The sequence below is a fragment of the Lutra lutra genome, chromosome Y (assembly GCF_902655055.1).
Source record: "Lutra lutra chromosome Y, mLutLut1.2, whole genome shotgun sequence".
NCBI lineage: Eukaryota > Metazoa > Chordata > Mammalia > Carnivora > Mustelidae > Lutra > Lutra lutra.
In genome coordinates, this window is record NC_062297.1 from 252,092 (window position 1) to 271,214 (window position 19,123).

At 41.2% G+C, this 19,123-nt stretch overlaps 1 protein-coding gene across 4 annotated transcripts in view; it reads right to left on the reverse strand.

The window, feature by feature from the left end:
* Positions 1-18,424, reverse strand: part of LOC125092595 (lysine-specific demethylase 6A-like) — a 172,952-nt gene extending 154,528 nt beyond the window's left edge. For all 4 annotated transcript variants that reach the window (XM_047716962.1, XM_047716961.1, XM_047716963.1 and 1 more), the window contains exons 1-3: positions 17,937-18,424; positions 17,667-17,730; positions 14,959-15,067 (exon numbers count right to left, since the gene is read on the reverse strand). In XM_047716962.1, the coding sequence (XP_047572918.1) occupies positions 14,959-15,067; positions 17,667-17,730; positions 17,937-18,088 (325 nt within the window). In that variant the 5' untranslated portion in view covers positions 18,089-18,424. The remainder of the gene's footprint in view (positions 1-14,958; positions 15,068-17,666; positions 17,731-17,936) is intronic.
* Between the last annotated feature and the right edge of the window lie 699 nt (positions 18,425-19,123).

Here is a 19,123-nt window from a genome sequence, read left to right on the forward strand (position 1 = left end):
AACATTTCCAAGAGGAAGGATATAAAATGTTGGTAAAGACATGTATTTGATAAAAACATCTACTCTAAAAGAAACATCAATTCTGAGGCATGACATGAAAAATAAATATTGGAGTGCCTGGGTGGCTCAGTGGGTTAAAGCCTCTGCCTTCGGCTCAGGTCATGATCCCAGGGCCCCAGGAGAGAGCGCCGCATCCCCGCTCTCTGCTCTGCGGGGAGCCTTCTTCCCCTTCTCTCTCTCTGCCTGCCTCTCTGCCTACTTGTGATCTCTGTCTGTCCAATAAATAAATAAAATCTTAAAAAAAAAAAAAAAGAAAGAAAGAAAAGAAAAATAAATGTTATCAGGGAGTAAAATCTGAATACTACCCAATAATTTGAAAAGAAAAAAAAGTCTTCATTCAAAGTGACTTTTGTATCTTACATATCTTTAAGATGCTAACAAAAATGTATTCATGCAAAGAAAATCAATACAAAATACAGAAAGAAGCAACACAAAGAAGGCTCTAAGATGTCAGTGTACGCTAGACACACAACTAGAAATACCAGCAACAGAGAAGTCTCTGGACTCAGTCCCTTCAATCCTGAACACAAAACCCAATTCCTTACAACTAAAACTTGACCCCTGAGCAGCGTATCTTAGAGAAATGCAGAAGCAGCTGACTAGAAAGCCTGACAAAGACCCAACCAAAGCAGTCTGCACCAAGGCGGACCCTAAGCACTGACCTATCACTGACATTTCCCCTCATGATTTTTTTTTTTTAAAGATTTTATTTATTTATTTGTCAGAGAGAGAGAGGGAGAGAGAGCGAGCACAGGCAGATAGAATAGCAGGCAGAGGCAGAGGGAGAAGCAGGTTCCCTGACGAGCAAGAAGCCCGATGTGGGACTCCATCCCAGGACGCTGGGATCATGACCTGAGCCGAAGGCAACTGCTTAACCAACTGAGCCACCCAGGCGTCCCTCCCCTCATGATATTAAAAATCACACCCTGAGGTAGAAATTTAACATGCTGGTAATTCATATAATACATATCAAAGCATGTTCTGTCCACTGCAACTGTACACCCAACTTTCTATCTCTTCCTGCCTATTCATGTTTAGAGATCACACCTTTCCTACCTTAGTTTCTTTAAAAGCCTTCCCTGGTCTTTGGTTCAGGGAATCAATCTGAAGGCCTCCTTCCTTTGTACTGTCTCCCTTTGTGCTTAAGTATAAGCCCCAATAAAAGTCTGCCTGGGGGGCGCCTGGGTGGCTCAGTGGGTTAAAGCCTCTGCCTTCGGCTCAGGTCATGATCTCAGGGTCCTGGGATCGAGCCCCACATCGGGCTCTCTGCTGAGCAGGGAGCCTGTTTCCTCCTCTCTCTCTCTCTGCCTGCTTGTGATTTCTCTCTCTGTGTGTCAAATAAATAAAATCTTAAAAAAAAAAAAAAGTCTGCCTGGAATTCTAGCTATTTCTACTGCCTGGAGAACCCAAGAACCTTAGTCTATTAACCGTGACTTGAAGATATTGGCATGTTGAGATCTATCATCACCTCTTTTCCTTGTACTTCGTTTTCTAAATTTTGTTTTAAGATTTTATTTTTACATAATTTCTGATAACCCGACAGAGATCAGGAATTGCACTCTATCAACTGACCCAGCCAGGTGCCCCTCCCTTGACTTCTTTTTAATCAGAAACAAAATACCCCTTTCAGCCTGCTTTTGATTTTGATCAACGCTCAGTTTTGTATCTGTGTGAGTGAGTGAGTGTGTGTGTGTGTGTGTGTTTAGAGCCTTTTTGGAAAGTTTCTGCATTTCCCTTCACACTCTACAAACTGGTTAACTCAAACATCATTTCTCAACAGAAACGTTTTAGTTGGATTAAAGTCATGATGAACTTCACTAATATATGACTGAATTAAGTTTCTCATTTTACAGTAATTTTTTTTTTTTAAGATTGTATTCATTTCACAGAGAGATCACAAGTAGGCAGAGAGGCAGGCAGAGAGAGAGACAGAGGGGGAAGCAGGCTCTCCGCTGAGCAGAGAGCCCGATGCGGGACTCAATCCCAGGACCCCAAGATTATGACCTGAGCCAAAGGCAAAGGCTTAACCCACTGAGCCACCCAGGAGCCCTACAGTAATGTTTTCATTAGAATTATCTATCAATAGCAGGTGACCATAAAATGTACTCAGTACAGGGGCACCTGGGTGGCTCAGTTAGTTAAGCGACTGCCTTTAGCTCCGGTCATGATCCTGGAGTCCTGGGATCAAGGCCCACATCCTGCTCCTTCCTCAGCAGAGTCTGGTCTGCTTCTCCCTTTGACCCTCCTGACTCATACTCTCTCGCTCTCATTCTCTCTCTCAAATAAATAAATAAAATTAAAAAAAAAAATGTACAGACTTAGGGGCGCCTGGGTGGCTCAGTGGGTTAAAGTTCGGCGTGGGTCATGATCTCAGGGTCCTAGGATCAAGCCCCACATTGGGCTCTCTGCTCAGCTGTAAGCCTGCTTCCCTCTCTCTCTCTGGTTGCCTCTCTGCCTACTTGTGATCTCTCTCTCTGTCAAATAAATAAATAAAATCTTAAAAAAAAAAATGTACAGACTTAAATGCCTCAGAAAATGTAAATACTACTTTAGTATGGTATTATTAAAGCAAGGCTTTAATTTTTAATTTTAAATTTTTTTTAATATTTAAAAAAAATTATTATTTTTTTTAATTTATTTGACAGACAGATCACAAGTAGGCAGAGGCAGGCAGAGAAAGACAGGAGGAGGCAGGCTCCCTGCCGAGCAGAGAGCCCGATGTGGGACTCGATCCCAGGACCCGGAGATCATGACCTGAGCCTAAGGGAGAGGCTTTAACCACTGAGCCACCCAGGCGCCCCTAATTTTAATTTTTTTAATTTTTTTTTGTTCATAACCTGAAAGTAATCTAAATTGAAGTTGTCCATTTCCTGCTTTTAAATAAGTTCAAGTTTAAGAGAATGTTTAAGGGCTTAAAAGGAAAAAAATACATGCTAATAAATTAATAGTCAAATGATTTAAATATTGAGCTAAAAAAAAACAATTTCTAGGTCAACATTTCTCAAAGTATAATTCCATATTAAGAGGCATCAGTTACCTATTCCATTCGGAAATGCAAATCTTCAGTCCCTATCACAAACTGAGTCAAAAAACCTGTGAATGGGTCTTCCTGATTATTTAACATAATCTTGAGTTTCTGGTACACTCTGCAATTTGAGAATCATTGTTTCATGGCCTTAGATTGAATTTTCCACTGGGAACTATTAAGAAAACTACAATTCTAGGAAGATTTATCCTAAAAAGAGGTTTCGTGGAGCCATGCAGTTAAATTTAATGGACACTGGCTTAACCCACATTATTTCATCAGTACATTTAATAAACTAAGATGTACTATATTTCTTTCAAGTTCATTCCATTTGGGGAGAATACGAGGTATAAACAGTAATTTAAGAGTACATAATTCCAACCATAATTCACAATGGAAATCTTTTTTTTTTTTAAAGATTTTATTTATTTATTTGACAGAGATCACATTTAGAGGTCATGTTTTCAATAGTCTATCACTTGGTTTCATGAAAATTCTCTTTGGAATAAAAATATTATATGATTAGCAATTATGAGAAACATGGCATATGATTATATGATAAGCTGAGAAGGTATTCTCAAAAGCCCTAAATTCATGGGGTGTCTGGGTGGCTCAGTCAGTTAAGCGTCTGCTTTCAGCTTGAATCGTTATCTCGGGGTTCTGGAATGGAGCCCCATGTCAGGCTCCCTGAGTGAGAAGTCTGCTTCTCCCTCACACTCTCCCTCTGTCAAATAAATAATCTTTAAAAACAAACAAACAAACAAAAAACAAAAAACAAATACCCAAAAACCCTAATTCAGAATCACAAAAGTAAATGCCTCAAGACAGTATATGTGGGTAAGATGCCAGAGACTCTATTTTCCTTGTTCCTCCCTAAAAAATAAACTATAAATCTTTAAAAAGGGGGGGGGCAATCAACTGAAAATTAAGTGTAAAAGAGGGATGCAGAGTATTCTGGGATTCCAGGTCTGAAAGAAAAACAAGGCTTCAGAAACCCTGACTAGGGGCACCTGGGTGGCTCAGTGGGTTAAGCCACTGCCTTCGGCTCAGGTCATGATCTCAGGGTCCTGGGATCGAGTCCCGCATCAGGCTCTCTGCTCGACAGGGAGCCTGCTTCCCTCTCTCTCTCTGCCTGCCTCTCTACTTGTGATCTCTCTCTGTCAAATAAATAATAAATAAAATCTTAAAAAAAAAAAAAAGAAAGAAACCCTGACTAGGCCTCACAAAACAAAGTCAGCAAAGTACAATGTTTCAAATCCCCCAACCTAGATGCATAAGACAGCCAAGCAGACTCTGCCCCATTAGATCCAATGTGTGCTTCAGACAAAGCAAGTGAGCCTGTCACCACTGGCAAAAACAATTCATGGAGAGCCCTGAAAACAACAGAGTGGCTAAAGCAACTCTTCCTTTTCTGAGACTTAAAATAACAATCTCTCTTCCTACTTTTCTTGCTAAGGATAGGTCTGAGAATGTGGTAAATTAGCTGTTGGGTAATATTGGCTTTAATGTTTTGATTCCCATACATTTACTAACAGGGAGACTAAGTCCTATGCCAAAAGTGAGTGACTGTTAAAATGATGCTGGCAGACCAGGTCCAAAGACCCAGAGGTGGTCCCCCAGACCCTGCCAAGAGGGTCCCTAGCCCCCACATAAGATGGAAATCAACTCAAGATAGCCAGAAGTGAAAGCAGAATTTATTGAAGATACAGAATGCAGGGAGAGATAGAGTTTCTGGGAGGCTAAGAAAGACTGGAACCCCCCTACCCCCGCATTGGGCTTCACAATGAGTGTGGAATCTATTTTAAAAAGTTATTTTTATTTAAAAAAAAAAAAATTTTTTTTTAAAGATTTTATTTACTTATTTGACAGAGAGAGATCACAAGCAGGCAGAGAGGCAGGCAGAGACAGAGGAAGGGAAGCAGGCTTCCCGCTGAGCAGAGAGCCAGATGTGGGACTCGATCCCAGGACCCTGAGATCACGACCCAAGCCGAAGGCAGAGGCTTAACCCACTGAGCCACCCAGGCGCCCCTAAAAAAAATTTTTTTAAAGATTTTATTTACCTATTTTATTTACCTATCACAAGTAGGCAGAAAATTAAAAAATTAAAAATTAATTTTTTTAATTAAAAATTTTAGGGGGGCACCTGGGTGGGTTCAGTGGGTTAAAGCCTCTGCCTTCGGCTCGGGTCATGGTCCCAGGGTCCTGGAATCCAGTCCCACATTGGGCTCTCTGCTCGGCAGAGAGAGAACCTGCTTCCCTCTCTCTCTCTCTGCCTGCCTCTCTGCCTACTTGTGATCTCTGTCTGTCAAATAAATAAATAAAATCTTAAAAAAAAATTTTTTTTTTTAGGGGCACCTGGGTAGCTCAGTGGGTTAAGCCTCTGCCTCCAGCTGAGGTCATGATCTCAAGGATCGAGCCCTGCATCGGGCTCTCCTCTCTGCAAGGAGCCTGCCTCCCCGTCTCTCTCTGCCTGCAGCTCTGCCTACTTGTGATTTCTCTCTCCCTGTCAAATAAATAAATAAAATATATTTAAAAATAAATAAATAACTTTTAGGGGCACCTGTGTGGCTCAGTGTGTTAAGCCTCTGCCTTCGGCTTAGGTCATGATCTCAGGGTCCTGGGATTGAGCCCCACATCGGGCTCTCTGCTTAGCAGGGAGCCTGCTTCCCTTCCTCTCTCTCTGCCTGCCTCTCTGCCTGCTTGTGATCTCTGTGTCAAATAAATAAATAAAAAATCTTTTAAAAAATGAAAAATAAAAAATAAAAATAAATAACTTTTAAGTAAATACACATTATAATAAAATATATGTATATTTTATAAATTTTCCATTAATCTCTACCTGAAATACATAGCTAATTCTCATTATCCACCAATTCTATATTTAGAAAATTCACCTGTTCACTACAATTTATTTGTAATCTCGTAAATAATACCTATGACACTTGCATATTCTTTCATGGACCTAGGACCTATACAGAATTAGCAAAATTTGAATGCCTGACACCTATCACTGCTAGGCTAAACAGGTAACACTATCTTCTCTTGATTCCCAGACTATAAGTAAGTGTCCTTTTTCTCAGTATTATACTTTCTTTTCTTTTTTTCTCTTTTTTTTTTTTTTAAGATTTTATTTATTTATTTGACAGAGAGAGAGATCACAAGTAGATGGAGAGGCAAGCAGAGAGAGAGAGGGAAGCAGGATCTCTGCCGAGCACAGAACCCGATGCGGGACTCGATCCCAGGACCCTGAGATCATGACCTGAGCCGAAGGCAGCGGCTTAACCCACTGAGCAACCCAGGCGCCCTCTTTTCTTCTTTCTTTCTTTTCTTTTTTCTTTCTTTTTTTTTTTTTTTTTTTTTTTTTTTACTTTTTGTGGGTTTTGTTAATGAATCTTTTGTTTAAAATACCCTTCAAGGGGTGCCTGGGTGGCTCAGTGGGTTAAGCCTCTGCCTTCAGCTCAGGTCGAGATCTCAGGATCCTGGGATTGAGCCCCGCATTACACACTCTGCTCAGCAGGGAGCCTGCTTCCCCCTCTCTCTCTGCCTGCCCCTCTGCCTACTTGTGATTTCTCTCTTCTTCTGTCAAATAAATAAATTAAATCTTTAAAAAGAAAAAAAATTAGGGGCGCCTGGGTGGCTCAGTGGGTCATGATCCCGGGGTCCTGGGATCGAGCCTTGCATCGGGCTCTCTGTTCAGCAGGGAGCCTGCCTCCCCCACTTTCTCTCTGCCTGCCTCTCTGCCTACTTGTGATCTGTCTGTCAAATAAATAAAATCTTAAAATTTTTCTTAATTAAAAATAATTTTAATTAAAAATAATTTTTTTAATTAAAAAAAATTTTTTTAATGCCCTTCAAGGGGCAACCTTGGTGGTTCAGTCATTAAGCATCTCCTTTGGCTCATGTCATGTCCCCAGGGTTCAGGGGCTCAGGCTCCCTGCTCTGCGGGAGGCCTGGCTTCTCTCTCTCCCACTCACCCTGTTTGGGTTCCATCTCTGCCTGTCTCTTGCTTAAACAGAGAAATAAAACCTTTAAAAATAATTAAAAATAAATAAAATAAAAAACATGCATAGTAAGGGCTGTCTAGTGCTCCAAGGTGTAAGGATACTATGAGTCTTTCAGAGAGCATAGGTTTTGTTTGTTCTTAATTTTTTTTAAAGATTTTTATTTTTATTTATTTGACAGAGAGAGAGAGAGAGAGATCACAAGTAGGCAGAGAGGCAGGCAGAGAGAGAGGGGGAAGCAGGCTCCCAGCTGAGCGGAGAGCCGGATACAGGGCTCTATCCCTGAGATCATGACCTGAGCTGAAGACAGAGGCTTAACCCACCCAGGTGCCCCTAATGAACTGTTTATTGTTTAATAAAGCCAACTGGGGCACCAGAGAGCTTAGTTGGGAGACCGGAAGACTCCTGATCTTCCGGTTGTGAGTTTAAGCCCCACACTAAGTAAAAATGAAATCTTTTTGGGGTGACTGGATGGCTCAGTCAGTTGAATGCCTGCCTTTGCCTCAGTTTGTAATCCCAGGGGCCTGAGATCCAACAAACCCCACTCGGAGCTCCCTGCTCACTGGGGAGACTGCCTCTACCCTTGGCTTCTGTTCTGTGCTCTCTCTCCCTAATAAAATATTTTTTTTTAAAGATTTTATTCGCTTATTTAACACAGAAATAAGAGAGCACAAGTAGGTAGAATGGCAGGCACAGGGAGAGGGTGAAGCCAAGTAGGGAGCCCGATGTGGGGTTCGATCCACCTAAGACAAAGGCGAGCTTAAAAGAGGGAGACATCCACAAGCCCCTCAAATAAATAATACATTTTAAAAATTACATATATGGCATTACATATATAATGTAACTTTATAATATACATGTACAATGTATGCATAAACTTGTCACATGACAGATACAAACACAGGTGTATACATACATGCGTATACATATATACACAAATGTAAAACATAATTATGTATATATGCAACAAATACTAACATATAACATATAGAGATGAAAAAAACCACCTGCTTAGTTTTGGAAAAAAACAAACCCAAAGACCAATCACTGGATAGCATTCATTTTAAGTTTAATGAATAAACTAAAAAAAAACACTTAAGTTTTTTTTTAAAGGTGTTTTTTTTGTTTTGTTTTTTGTTTTTTTTTTGTTTTTGATAGAGAGGGAAATAGCAAGAGAGGGAACACAAGCAGGGGGAGTGAGAGAGGGAGAAGGGAGCCTCCCACTGAGCAGGGAGCCCAATATGAGGTTCATTCCAAAACCCTAGCATCATGACCTAAGCCAAAGGCAGATGCCCAATGACTGAGCCACCCAGGCACCCCTCATTTTATGTTTATGTTTTTGTACTATATATCCCAGGACAGAGTAGTATTCTACTTAAGACACACAAAAAGGCAGAGGGAAAGAAAACGCTCATCAAGCTTTTTGAGATAAGGGAAACTGAAGGCCTTCATAAAAATCTGCTTTTTGTTTCTTTTCCTCCTCCTTTCTTGCTAGGATATGCACCCCCCACTTTACCTATCCCTCAGATGCAAACAGTGTATGTCTTGGGATCCCAAACCAAGACAAGACTCTCTCCTTTCCTAACCTGAGTCTCCCAAACACTGTTCTCTGTATCTTCAGTAAATTTTGCTTTCACCTCCTATCATCTTAAGTTTGATTTCCATCTTGTGCGTGGGCTAGGGACCCTCTTGGCAGGGTCTGGGGGGACCCCCTCTGGGTCCCTAGACCTTGTCCGCCAGCATCATTTTAACATACACAATCGGTCACTTCTGGCATAGAACTTAGTCTCCCCAAAAGTGAGTATACAGGAATCAAAGCCAATATTACCTAATAGCTAATTTACCACATGCTCAAACCTAATCTCACCAAGGAGAAAATAAAACTCCAATACAAATTGTCCTGGAATATTTATTCACACCCCAGCCAAATACTATCATCTACACAAAATTTCCTCCTCATTTTTAAATAAAAATTTAGCTAAATTATCAGCCTTAAAACTTAAAGAAATTAAAAACACTAATAATTAAATACAGGTAACAAAGGCAATCTCTTATGCAATTTCAATTAAGGGATTTTTGTTATTTGCTCTCAAATTTACATTTAAAAATCTTAATTTTTAAGATTAAGGAAATTAATGAAACAGGACATCAACTACCTCCATTTTGACCTAAGTCTGTACTTTCTAAAGATTAAGTTCTTTTCAGATCACCTCTTCACATGGGCAAACTCTGCAGGCAAAGCATCCTGTGATGTGAACCAAAATTACCCCCTCAAGCAACAAGGACTGCCCTGAGTCAGCAAAAACCCCATGACTGACCCCAAGATAATGACTGACATGACCCTTACTGCCCACATGCATGTACCAACATTTTCCTCATATAAACCTGGAAGCATTTTCAGCACTTTGGAAACATTCTTTGCCTGCAGCCTTCCCAATGTCGACCTTTAGACAAGGAAACTGAAGGAACTCCATTCTTCCCTGGATTCTGTTCTTGCTCAGACCTGAATTCCCAATCCCAATCTACCCATGCATATGAAAATAGCATATATCCTCCTTGTAAGGGACAAAGAGATAATGGTACCTTTAGAGCCTTCCAACACTATAGATAACATCTAAGGAATTATGAGGAAGAGTTGTCATAAATGTTCTCCAAGACCAGGGACTACAAATACTCTGAATACCAAGACCCCTGACTTCAGGGAATGAATGATTTATGAAGGACACCTGGACCCAATCCTTGTTCTGACCAGCTCCTGGATGCCTAAGAAGACACATGCATCAATCTACAACTGCCAAAAAAATCCCCAGGCTCCAAATAAAGATGAGACTTAGGCTCTTTTCCTTTCTGAGTCTCCAAGATGCTCCATGTTTTTTATCTCTCAATCTCTCTCTCTACATATACATATGCCGTAAATCATGCTTTCATCTGCTAGCTTATGTCTGATTTCCATTTTTTGTGAAAGGGGCCCTCTTGGGTAGTCCTCCAGGATCCTATGGGTCCTGGGACCCAGCCTTGTGGCATTAGCCTCACAAGTAAATTCTTTTGTTTCATTACTGGTGTCTGCCTTTGGATTCTGTCAGTGGTGTTCAGTAGAGCTTGGTCTGGGACCCCCAGACCAAGGGGCTCTTGCACCCTTGTGGCCCAGTTACCTTATGATTAAAATTATGGACAGGGGTGCTTGGGTGAGTCATCAGTGAAGCATTTGTGTTTAGGTTGAGTCATGATTCCCAACCACCTGGGATCGAGCCCCACATTGGGCTTCCTGCTCAGCAGAGAGTCTGCTTCTACCTTTCTCTCTCCCCCTTCATCTCCTGCTCATACTGGCTCTCTCTCAAACAAATAAATAAAATCTTAAAAAAAATTATTTAAAAAAAGGGTTATTGTTAGTAAGAACTATGTACTGGAGTCAAACTCCTTTCTACCAGTCAAATTTTTGTTTAGCATTCATAAAGCTGCTGTATTACTACTACCCAATTTACAGAACAGGCAAAGTCCAGGGAAACACATAAACACTTTAATTTAAAACATTTCTAGGGGCGCCTGGGTGGCTCAGTGGGTTAAGCCGCTGCCTTCGGCTCAGGTCATGATCCCAGGTCCTGGGTTCGAGCCCCACATCGGACTTACTGCTCAGCAGGGAGCCTGCTTCCTCATCTCTCTCTGCCTGCCTCTCTGCCTACTTGTGATCTCTCTCTGTCAAATAAATAAATAAAATTAAAAAAATTTTTTCTAAATAATGAAGTTGAGTGTGGATTATAAATACATATTATGTGTCTCATATAGCATGCTATACTGTCTCAAACCAAAATAGCACTTCACTGGTAAACTACTGGCTTAAAATTTTTTTTAATTTTTTTCTCATTAACATATAATGTAAGGTAACTGGGCCACAAGGGTGCAAGAGCCCCTGGCTCTGGTTTCAGAGGTAGAGGTCAGCATTCATCATTCTTTCTTTTCTTTTTTAAGATTTTATTTATTTATCTGACAGAGAGAGATCACAAGTAGGCAGAGAAGCAGGCAGAGAGCGGGAGGTGGCAGGGTCGGGGTGGAGGGGGGCGGGAGGGGGGGAGAAGCAGGCTCCCTGCTGAGCAGACAGCTGGATGCAGGGCCCGATTCACGGACCCTGAGATCACGACCTTAGCCGAAGGCAGAGGCTTAACCCCACTTGAGCCACCCAGGTGCCCCAGCACTCGTCAGTCTTCATGTAACACCCATAACGTGCCCTCCTTAATGTCCATCACCCAGTTACCCCATCTGTCTACCCTCCTCCCCAGTTACTGGCCTTATTTATGACTGAGCGTAAAATACAGCATCTTAAAATAGGACTCTTGGGCATAGTGATTCTGTTCACTGACTATTTCTAGAAAGAAGTGATACCAAAAAAGCTGCAAAAACATAGTAGAAGTTAGAAGTTACTCTTTCGTAAGGAAAATCTACACGTAAATAAATCTCCGTTTGTGTCAACCTCTCGATACAAGAAGCGGAATCATAAATGCTTCTCAAGGTGGAAGGAACAAAAACATAACTGAACTTTTTCTTGTTTAAAGTGCTTTCCCTGGTCAACTTCCATAACTGGCCTTTTTCTTACCCATTATTTTATTTTTGCCTTTTGCTGAGCTTAAGTTGGAGGCTTAGGGCTTTTCAAATAGTACTGTGCAGTTTTCCTGGGTATTTCCCCTACATATACTTAACATATACATACTAATAAACCAAAGTAACATACCACCAACTCTTTAGTCTTTTTTTTTTTTTTAAAGATTTTATTTATTTAGGGGCGCCTGGGTGGCTCAGTGGGTTAAGCCGCTGCCTTCGGCTCAGGTCATGATCCCAGGTCCTGGGTTCGAGCCCCACATCGGGCTTTCTGCTCAGCGGGGAGCCTGCTTCCTCCTCTCCCTCTGCCTGCCTTTCTGCCTACTTGTGATTTCTCTCTGTCAAATAAATAAATAAATAAATCTTTAAAAAGTAAAAAAAAAAAAAAAAAAAAAAAAAGATTTTATTTATTTATATGACAGAGAGATCACAAGTAGACAGAGAGACAGTCAGAGAGAGAGGAGGAAGCAGGCTCCCCGTCGAACAGAGAGCCCGAAGCGGGCCTTGATCCCAGGACCCTGGGACCATGACCTGAGCTGAAGGCAGAGACTTTAACCCACTGAGCCACCCAGGTGCCCCCCAACTCTTTAGTCTTAAAACAATTATCCAGGGGCGCCTGGGTGGCTCAGTGGGTTGGACCGTTGCCTTCAGCTCAGGTCATGATCCCAGGTCCTGGGTTCGAGCCCCGAATCGGGCTTTCTGCTCAGCGGGGAGCCTGCTTCCTCCTCCTCTCTCTGCCTGCCTCTCTGCCTACTTGTGATCTCTCTGTCAAATAAATAAATAAAATCTTAAAAAAAAACAAAAAACAAAAAACAATTATCCAACTGTTTCTGAACACGTCTGCTAAAAATCTTAACATACCATCCAATTCAACCAAGATATTTACTACCAAAAATTTAACAGACTCTTACTTATAGGATGGTTTTTCTTTGATGTAGAGATTATCTGGTAAAGAGGAAAAAGCATTTTCAAAGTAATTTTTAACTAAATGAATAATGATCTTTGGCCAGCAGTGTAGAACTAGGAAAAGCACAGATCTTAAAAGGTTACCTCATTATTTACCTCCACTTCTTTCTTTCCTTTTTTTTTTTCCCGAAAGATTTTATTTATTTGACATAGAGAGATAGTGAGAGAGGGTACACAAGCACAGAGACCTGGAGAGGAAGAAGCAGGCTACTCACTGATCATGACCTGAGCCAAAGGCAGATGCTTAATGACTGAGCCAGCCAGGTGCCCCTTGCCCCATTATTTCTGAGAAAAAAAATACTCTAAATGAATGGGAAATGTTCTTCAAAGTTCAAACTTATATTTGATTATCTGTATTATTACATATAATATGATGAAGGTGGACTTTTAAATATTTTCAAACTAAAATGGAAAACAAAATCAAGAACAAAAAAGAAATACCATTTGTGGGGCACCTGGGTGACTCAAAGGATTAAGCCTCTGTCTTCAGCTCAGGTCATGATTTCAGGATCCTGGGATGAGCCCCACATCAGGCTCTCTGCTCAGCAGGGAGCCTGCTTCTCCCCCTCTCTCTGCCTACTTGTGATCTCTCTGTCAAATAAATAAATAAAATCTTAAAAAAAAAAAATACCATTTGTGTTTGCAGAATAAAAAATATATAAGAGCATCTCTATCCCTGTTCTTGGCAGAGAGCTCCTAAAACATTCTGAATTTCCTGAGTTTAGGTAGCAATGGTTTTTGTTTTTCATTAGAGGCTCTTTTGTCTCAACAGAATTTTTGCCAGAGACAATTTATGAATAGTTTCAAAATGAAGCTGGGATGGTGGGGAAAATAATGCAAATTAAGCTCTATAATAAACTGTTGGACATTGGAATTAGAGAAGTTTATGAGACTCTGATTTGGTAAATACACCCCTGGTTTCTCAGAGAGAGATAAGTTCCTGAGCTCAGGATAATTCCATTCCTTGCCCTATATTCCTCTTCATTTGGCTGTTCAACCTGTATCCTTTATAACATCTTTTATAATAAATTAACAAATGTTCCCCTGACATTTGTGAATCATTCTAATAAAATATCAAACCAAAGGAGAGGATTGTGGAACCTGTGATTTATATAGCTGGTTGATAAGAAGCATAGGTAACAACCCTGACTCGCAACTGGTATCTGAAATGGAGCTGTCATATACAAGTAACTCCTTTACCCATGGAATTTTAACATCTCCAGGTATATAATGTCAGAACTGAGTTAAATTTGTAAGACACTTTTGAAAATTAAGAACTGCTTTGATGGTGCTAGAAAACTGTCCAGACTTACTTTTTCTAGTATGTCCAAATTTGTACTTATAGACAAAATTATCAAACTAAATAACAGGTTACCAATTAAGATTTTAAAATACATATGGGACGCCTGGGTGGCTCAGTTGGTTAAGCCGCTGCCTGTGGCTTGCTCAGATCATGATCCCAGGGTGCTGGGATTGAGTTCCCCACATCGGCTCCTTGCTTGGCAGGGAGCCGGCTTCTCTCTCTGCCTCTGCCTGCCACTCTGTCTGCCTGTGCGCTCGCGCTCTCTGTGACAAATAAATAAAAAGATCTTAAAGAACACAGATTTTCACAAGAACAAGCAAAGTACCCATTTACACTGTAAGGTGTTAAGAGTTTTATGGGCACCTGGGTGGCTCAGTGAGTTAATCATCTGCCTTTGGATCAGGTCATATCTCAGGGTTCTGGGATGGAGTCCCACATCAGGTTCCCTGCTCAGTGGGGAGTCTGCTTGCTTTTCCCTCTGCCTGCTGTTCTCCATTCTGTGCAGGCTCGCTCTCTCAGGCTCTCTCTCTCTCTGACAAATGAATAAAATCTTTAAAAAGAGTTTTATGGAATGATCAAATTTACTATTTACATGAAATTATATAAAATTTCACATTTCTACTTACTCTCTTTCTCATTATCTAATGTATTTAGGAGAGATTAAAAAACAGTAGCTGGGGGGCCTGGGTGGCTCAGTGGGTTAAAGCCTTTGCCTTCAGCTTGGGTCATGATCCCAGGGTCCTGGGATCGAGCCCCGTGTCGGGCTCTCTGCTCAGCGGGGAGCCTGCTTCCACCTCTCTCTCTCTGCCTGCCTCTCTGCCTACTTGTGATCTCTGTCTGTCAAATAAATAAATAAAATCTTTAAAAAAAAATAAAACAAAACAAAATAAAATAAAATAAAAAACAGTAGCTGTCTGTGACAAAAAAAACAAAAACAATTTATCCAAGACAAAAAATAAAAAACAATCTGCATACATATATCAAACCAAACTTTTAAAAAAGAAAAACATTACCTTTTGGATAATCTTCCAATAAAAGGTTGAAGTGACCTAATTGACAAAAGAAATCAGATTCCACTTTTCCTTCAGCTTTTAAGATTAAAGATTCGTAGCAGCGAACAGCCTAGAAATGAAAAATATAAGCATTAAGAGAAAAGAAATATAACTGCATCCTTCTTGAGATAATGTGTATTTATAAGAAATTGTTCTAGTGGCACCTGGGTGGCTCAGTGGGTTCAAGCCTCTATCTTCGGCTCAGGTCATGATCCCAGCGTCCTGGGATCAGGCCCAGAATTGTATCGGGCTCTCTTCTCGACAGGGAGCCTGCTTCCTCCTCTCTCTCCCTGCCTGCCTCTCTGCCTAATTGTGCTCTCTATCAAATAAATAAATAAAATCTTTAAAAAAAAAAAAGAAAAGAAAGAAAGAAAGAAATTGCTCTAGAAATGAAAAGAATATGTTCCTTACAAAAAATGGGGGGAAAGACTTGCCAAAGATATATAATATAGGAGCTCCTTAATGACTTTTTATGAGTTGGAGATCTGAATAATTACTTTGGTCTTTGTTCATAAAAAACACTACTTTCAAATAGGCATGGGGAAAAATGACTATTGCATTTCAGTAACCAGTAACAACCTGTGATTTTCAAATTTTGGAATGTGGCAAGTTCAAATTGAGATGTACTGTAATTTGAAAACAGATGTCAGAAAGACTGTGTATAAAAAAGGTATAAAATATTCACTAATAAGGGGCGCCTGGATGGCTCAGTTCATTAAGCATCTGCCTTCAGTTCAAGTCATGATCCCAGAGTCCTGGGATCTGGCCCCACATTGGCCTCTCGGCTTGGTAAGGAACCTGCTTATCCTTCCCCTCTCCCTTTCCCCACCATGTGTGAGCTCTCATTCCCGCCTCTCTAATAAATAAAATAAAAATAAAAATAAAAATAAAAATAAATAAATGATAAATAAAATGAAAATAAAAAATTTTAAAATTAAATAAAATAAAAAATAAAAATAAATAAATAAATAAATACTAAATAAAATTTTTAAAAAGTAAAATCTTTTTTAAAAATTCACTAATAGGGCACCTGGGTGGCTCAGCAGTTTGTTAAAGCCTCTGCCTTCAGCTCTGGTCATGATCCCAGGGTCCTGGGATCAAGCCCCACATCGGGCTCTCTGCTCAGTTGGAAGCCTGCCCCACCGCCCCCCTGCTGCCTACTTGTGATCTCTGTCTGGCAAATAAATAAAATCTTAAAAAAAAAATTCACTAATAACAAAGTAAAGTAACTTTAGATATTTGATTAAGTGTATTATTAACATTAACTTCATCCATTTTTTAATTATTTTTACTTTTTCTTTTTTTTTTCCTTTAAGATTTTATTTATTTAATTTATTTAACGGAGAGATATAAAGCCAGAGAGCCAGAGAGATAAAAACCAAGCAAGGAAATGGCAGAGGGAGAGGGAGAAGGAGGCTCAGTGATTAAAGCCTCTGCCTTCCGCTTAGGTCATTATCTCAGGGTCCTGGGATGGAGTCCCACATGGGGCTCTCTGCTCAGCAGGGAGCCTGCCTCCTCCTCCTCTCTCTGCCTACCTGTGATCTATCTGTCAAATAAATAAATAAATAAATAAAAGTATTTAATACTTCCTTCACAATTACAACATCAACTAATCAAATTCATAGTTAACCTGCTTTACGTAGAAAATATGTAATGGAAGGTATTTGTTGCACACAGACCAACTTTCATGGTGCCAGATGACAGCCGACATTTTAGACAGATTTTACTCAGGAGATGAAAAATGACAGAGAAGGAAACGGCATGGCTTTTGTGCAGCAGCTTATATAAAAGTAACAACATGTGCTACAGGTTGATGGGTATATTATCTAGATTTACAAATATATAATCTGAAACTTGAGAACTATACTAATTGTACTTTTAAATAATAGTGGCTTTTACTAAGCACCATCAAACTACACTAGCTGATAGAGAGGCCTACTTACTGCTTTTATTTCCCTGTTTATATTTCTTCCCTTTCCGAAAGCTCCGCCTCCCCCTTTCCTTTCTCCTCCCTCTATTTCCCGCCATCTTGGTCGAAGGAGCAGCCATTAACTAAAGGGTAGTGCCAACAACTTTTCACACAAATAAAGAGGAAATCCTCCGTGGTCTCTATCAGACACAGGAAAAAGGACTCCAAAAAAATTCCAGATTCCTACAATCGCATTCACAGCAGTGTTTCTGCAGCTTTCAAACAAGTAAACAACTTAAGGTCACATGCAAATCAGTATTTACAGGTTAAATACAAAATACAAACTCTACACGGCTGTAAAGTAACTTTCACTTACTCCTCTTGAAAGTAGGGATATAAGAAGCGTACCTAAACGTTCAGTAAAAATTACATCACAAGTCAACCACCAGGAGAAAAGTAATATGTAAGTAGGAAATTTTTAGAAGTGCTTACATTCACTATAACGTGATGACAGGATTCAGAAATCTCCTACCCGAAACGTTGTGAAATAACTGTTGAGCGGAGCACCAGAGCGCCGCCGTCTCGGCCACTCAAACTACAAAATAACATTTCGTAAGGCCGTAAGCAAGGTATCCCGAATGAGAGAAAAGCAAAAAGATGCTTTTAGTTCCATCCACAGGGCCGTTGATTGATCTCGGAGGCAGTGGGTGCAGGAAGCCTGCAAGGTTGGGAATGAAAGTCTGGGCCTGCTATTGCCTACCTTGCCCAAAAGGGTCTTAGTCCTGGCGCCATCTTCATGAAGCCTCACGAACCCGAAGAGACGGCTGTATAAAGAAATACAAGCAGCTCGTTAACACTCCGGGAAAGCCACTGCCAGGTTTCCTCCAGAGCCCAAGGCCTCGGTAGCGGAGGCCGTCTGCACAGCGCGGAGATAAGCCCCCAATTGCTACCATTAAGCAAGCTGTATGGGCCTCCCAGGAGAGCCGCGCAGCCGGTGCGAAATCAGCTGGGAGAATGACGGCAGACGTACCTGTCCAATCCGTCGAGCGCCTCCCTCTCTTCTGCTGTCAAGCTAGAGGACCCCTCCTTGCTCTCGCCACTCTCTTTTCCCGCCGCCATTTTCTTTCCCTCATCGCCGAAAGCAGCGGCGGCGGTAGCGAGAGATACTTCGCAGGATTTCATGAGCACACAACAAATGTAAAATCCAATGCCGAAACCCACCACCACCCAGTGAAGAGCTCGAAAAGAAGCTCTCGTCGCGTAAAACTGGCACAACTTTATCGCAGCTGCCGCCTCCACCCCGGGTGACGGCGACGAAAAATCCCAAGATAATGGCAAGAGCAGTGGATGCCAGGTTTGCGGGGCTCGGCTATGGAATCACATCGCGAAATAGGCGGAGACAGCAGGAGAGGCGGAAGCTCGCAGTAAAGGGAGTATTTCCTAGAATCTCAAACTTCGCCAGCACCAGCACAAAGTTGTAATTGTGTCACAGTGCGAACCCCAAATCTCCGTGACGCCCTTTTCTCCCGCCCCAAAGCAGGCACGGCCAATTGACGTGATCGGTTCGTGTCACATGACCTTTGTTGACGCACGTCAGTTTAGGTTCCACTGAACTTGCTAGCTGCCTCCGCCCCGCCCACATGGCGATCCCCTACCAGGGGACGGGAGGGCTGTCAATTCGGACAAGTTATTGGTTGATAGACACGTCTGTCAGGGAAAGCGTAATCACCAGACGCAGAGAACTCTTGGGTAGTGCTAGTTAAGTAAACTCTGATAGTGGGAGGGGGTAGTCGTAGGGTCTTTGTTTTTGTCTGGAGTGAAGACGGCTAAATTAAGAAGCCGATGGGGACCGTGAAATAGCGCAGAGGTTCTACGAATGCGAATGCTCGCGAAAGATGCATAGATATCTTTTATGTGCTTTGCAATTCAGGATCTGTATGGTTGCTGGGCTCTTCCAGGGTCTGGTAAGACCTGCGTTACTCTTACATAGTGCATGGCACTGAACCTCTAACTGCGGAAGAGTCCAGCACTTTTGGCACTTCTGGAAATAACGGCGCACGACTCCCTGTCTACCTTTTCTTCTCAACCACCTGAAAAGAGAAGAAGTAAAGACCTGGAAGCCTCAGAATAAAGAATCGTTTCACGGGTTTTCTTTCCTGAATTCTCCAGATGTTCTCTTGATGACAGTTTTGCACACCTTCTGTTTATCAATTCATT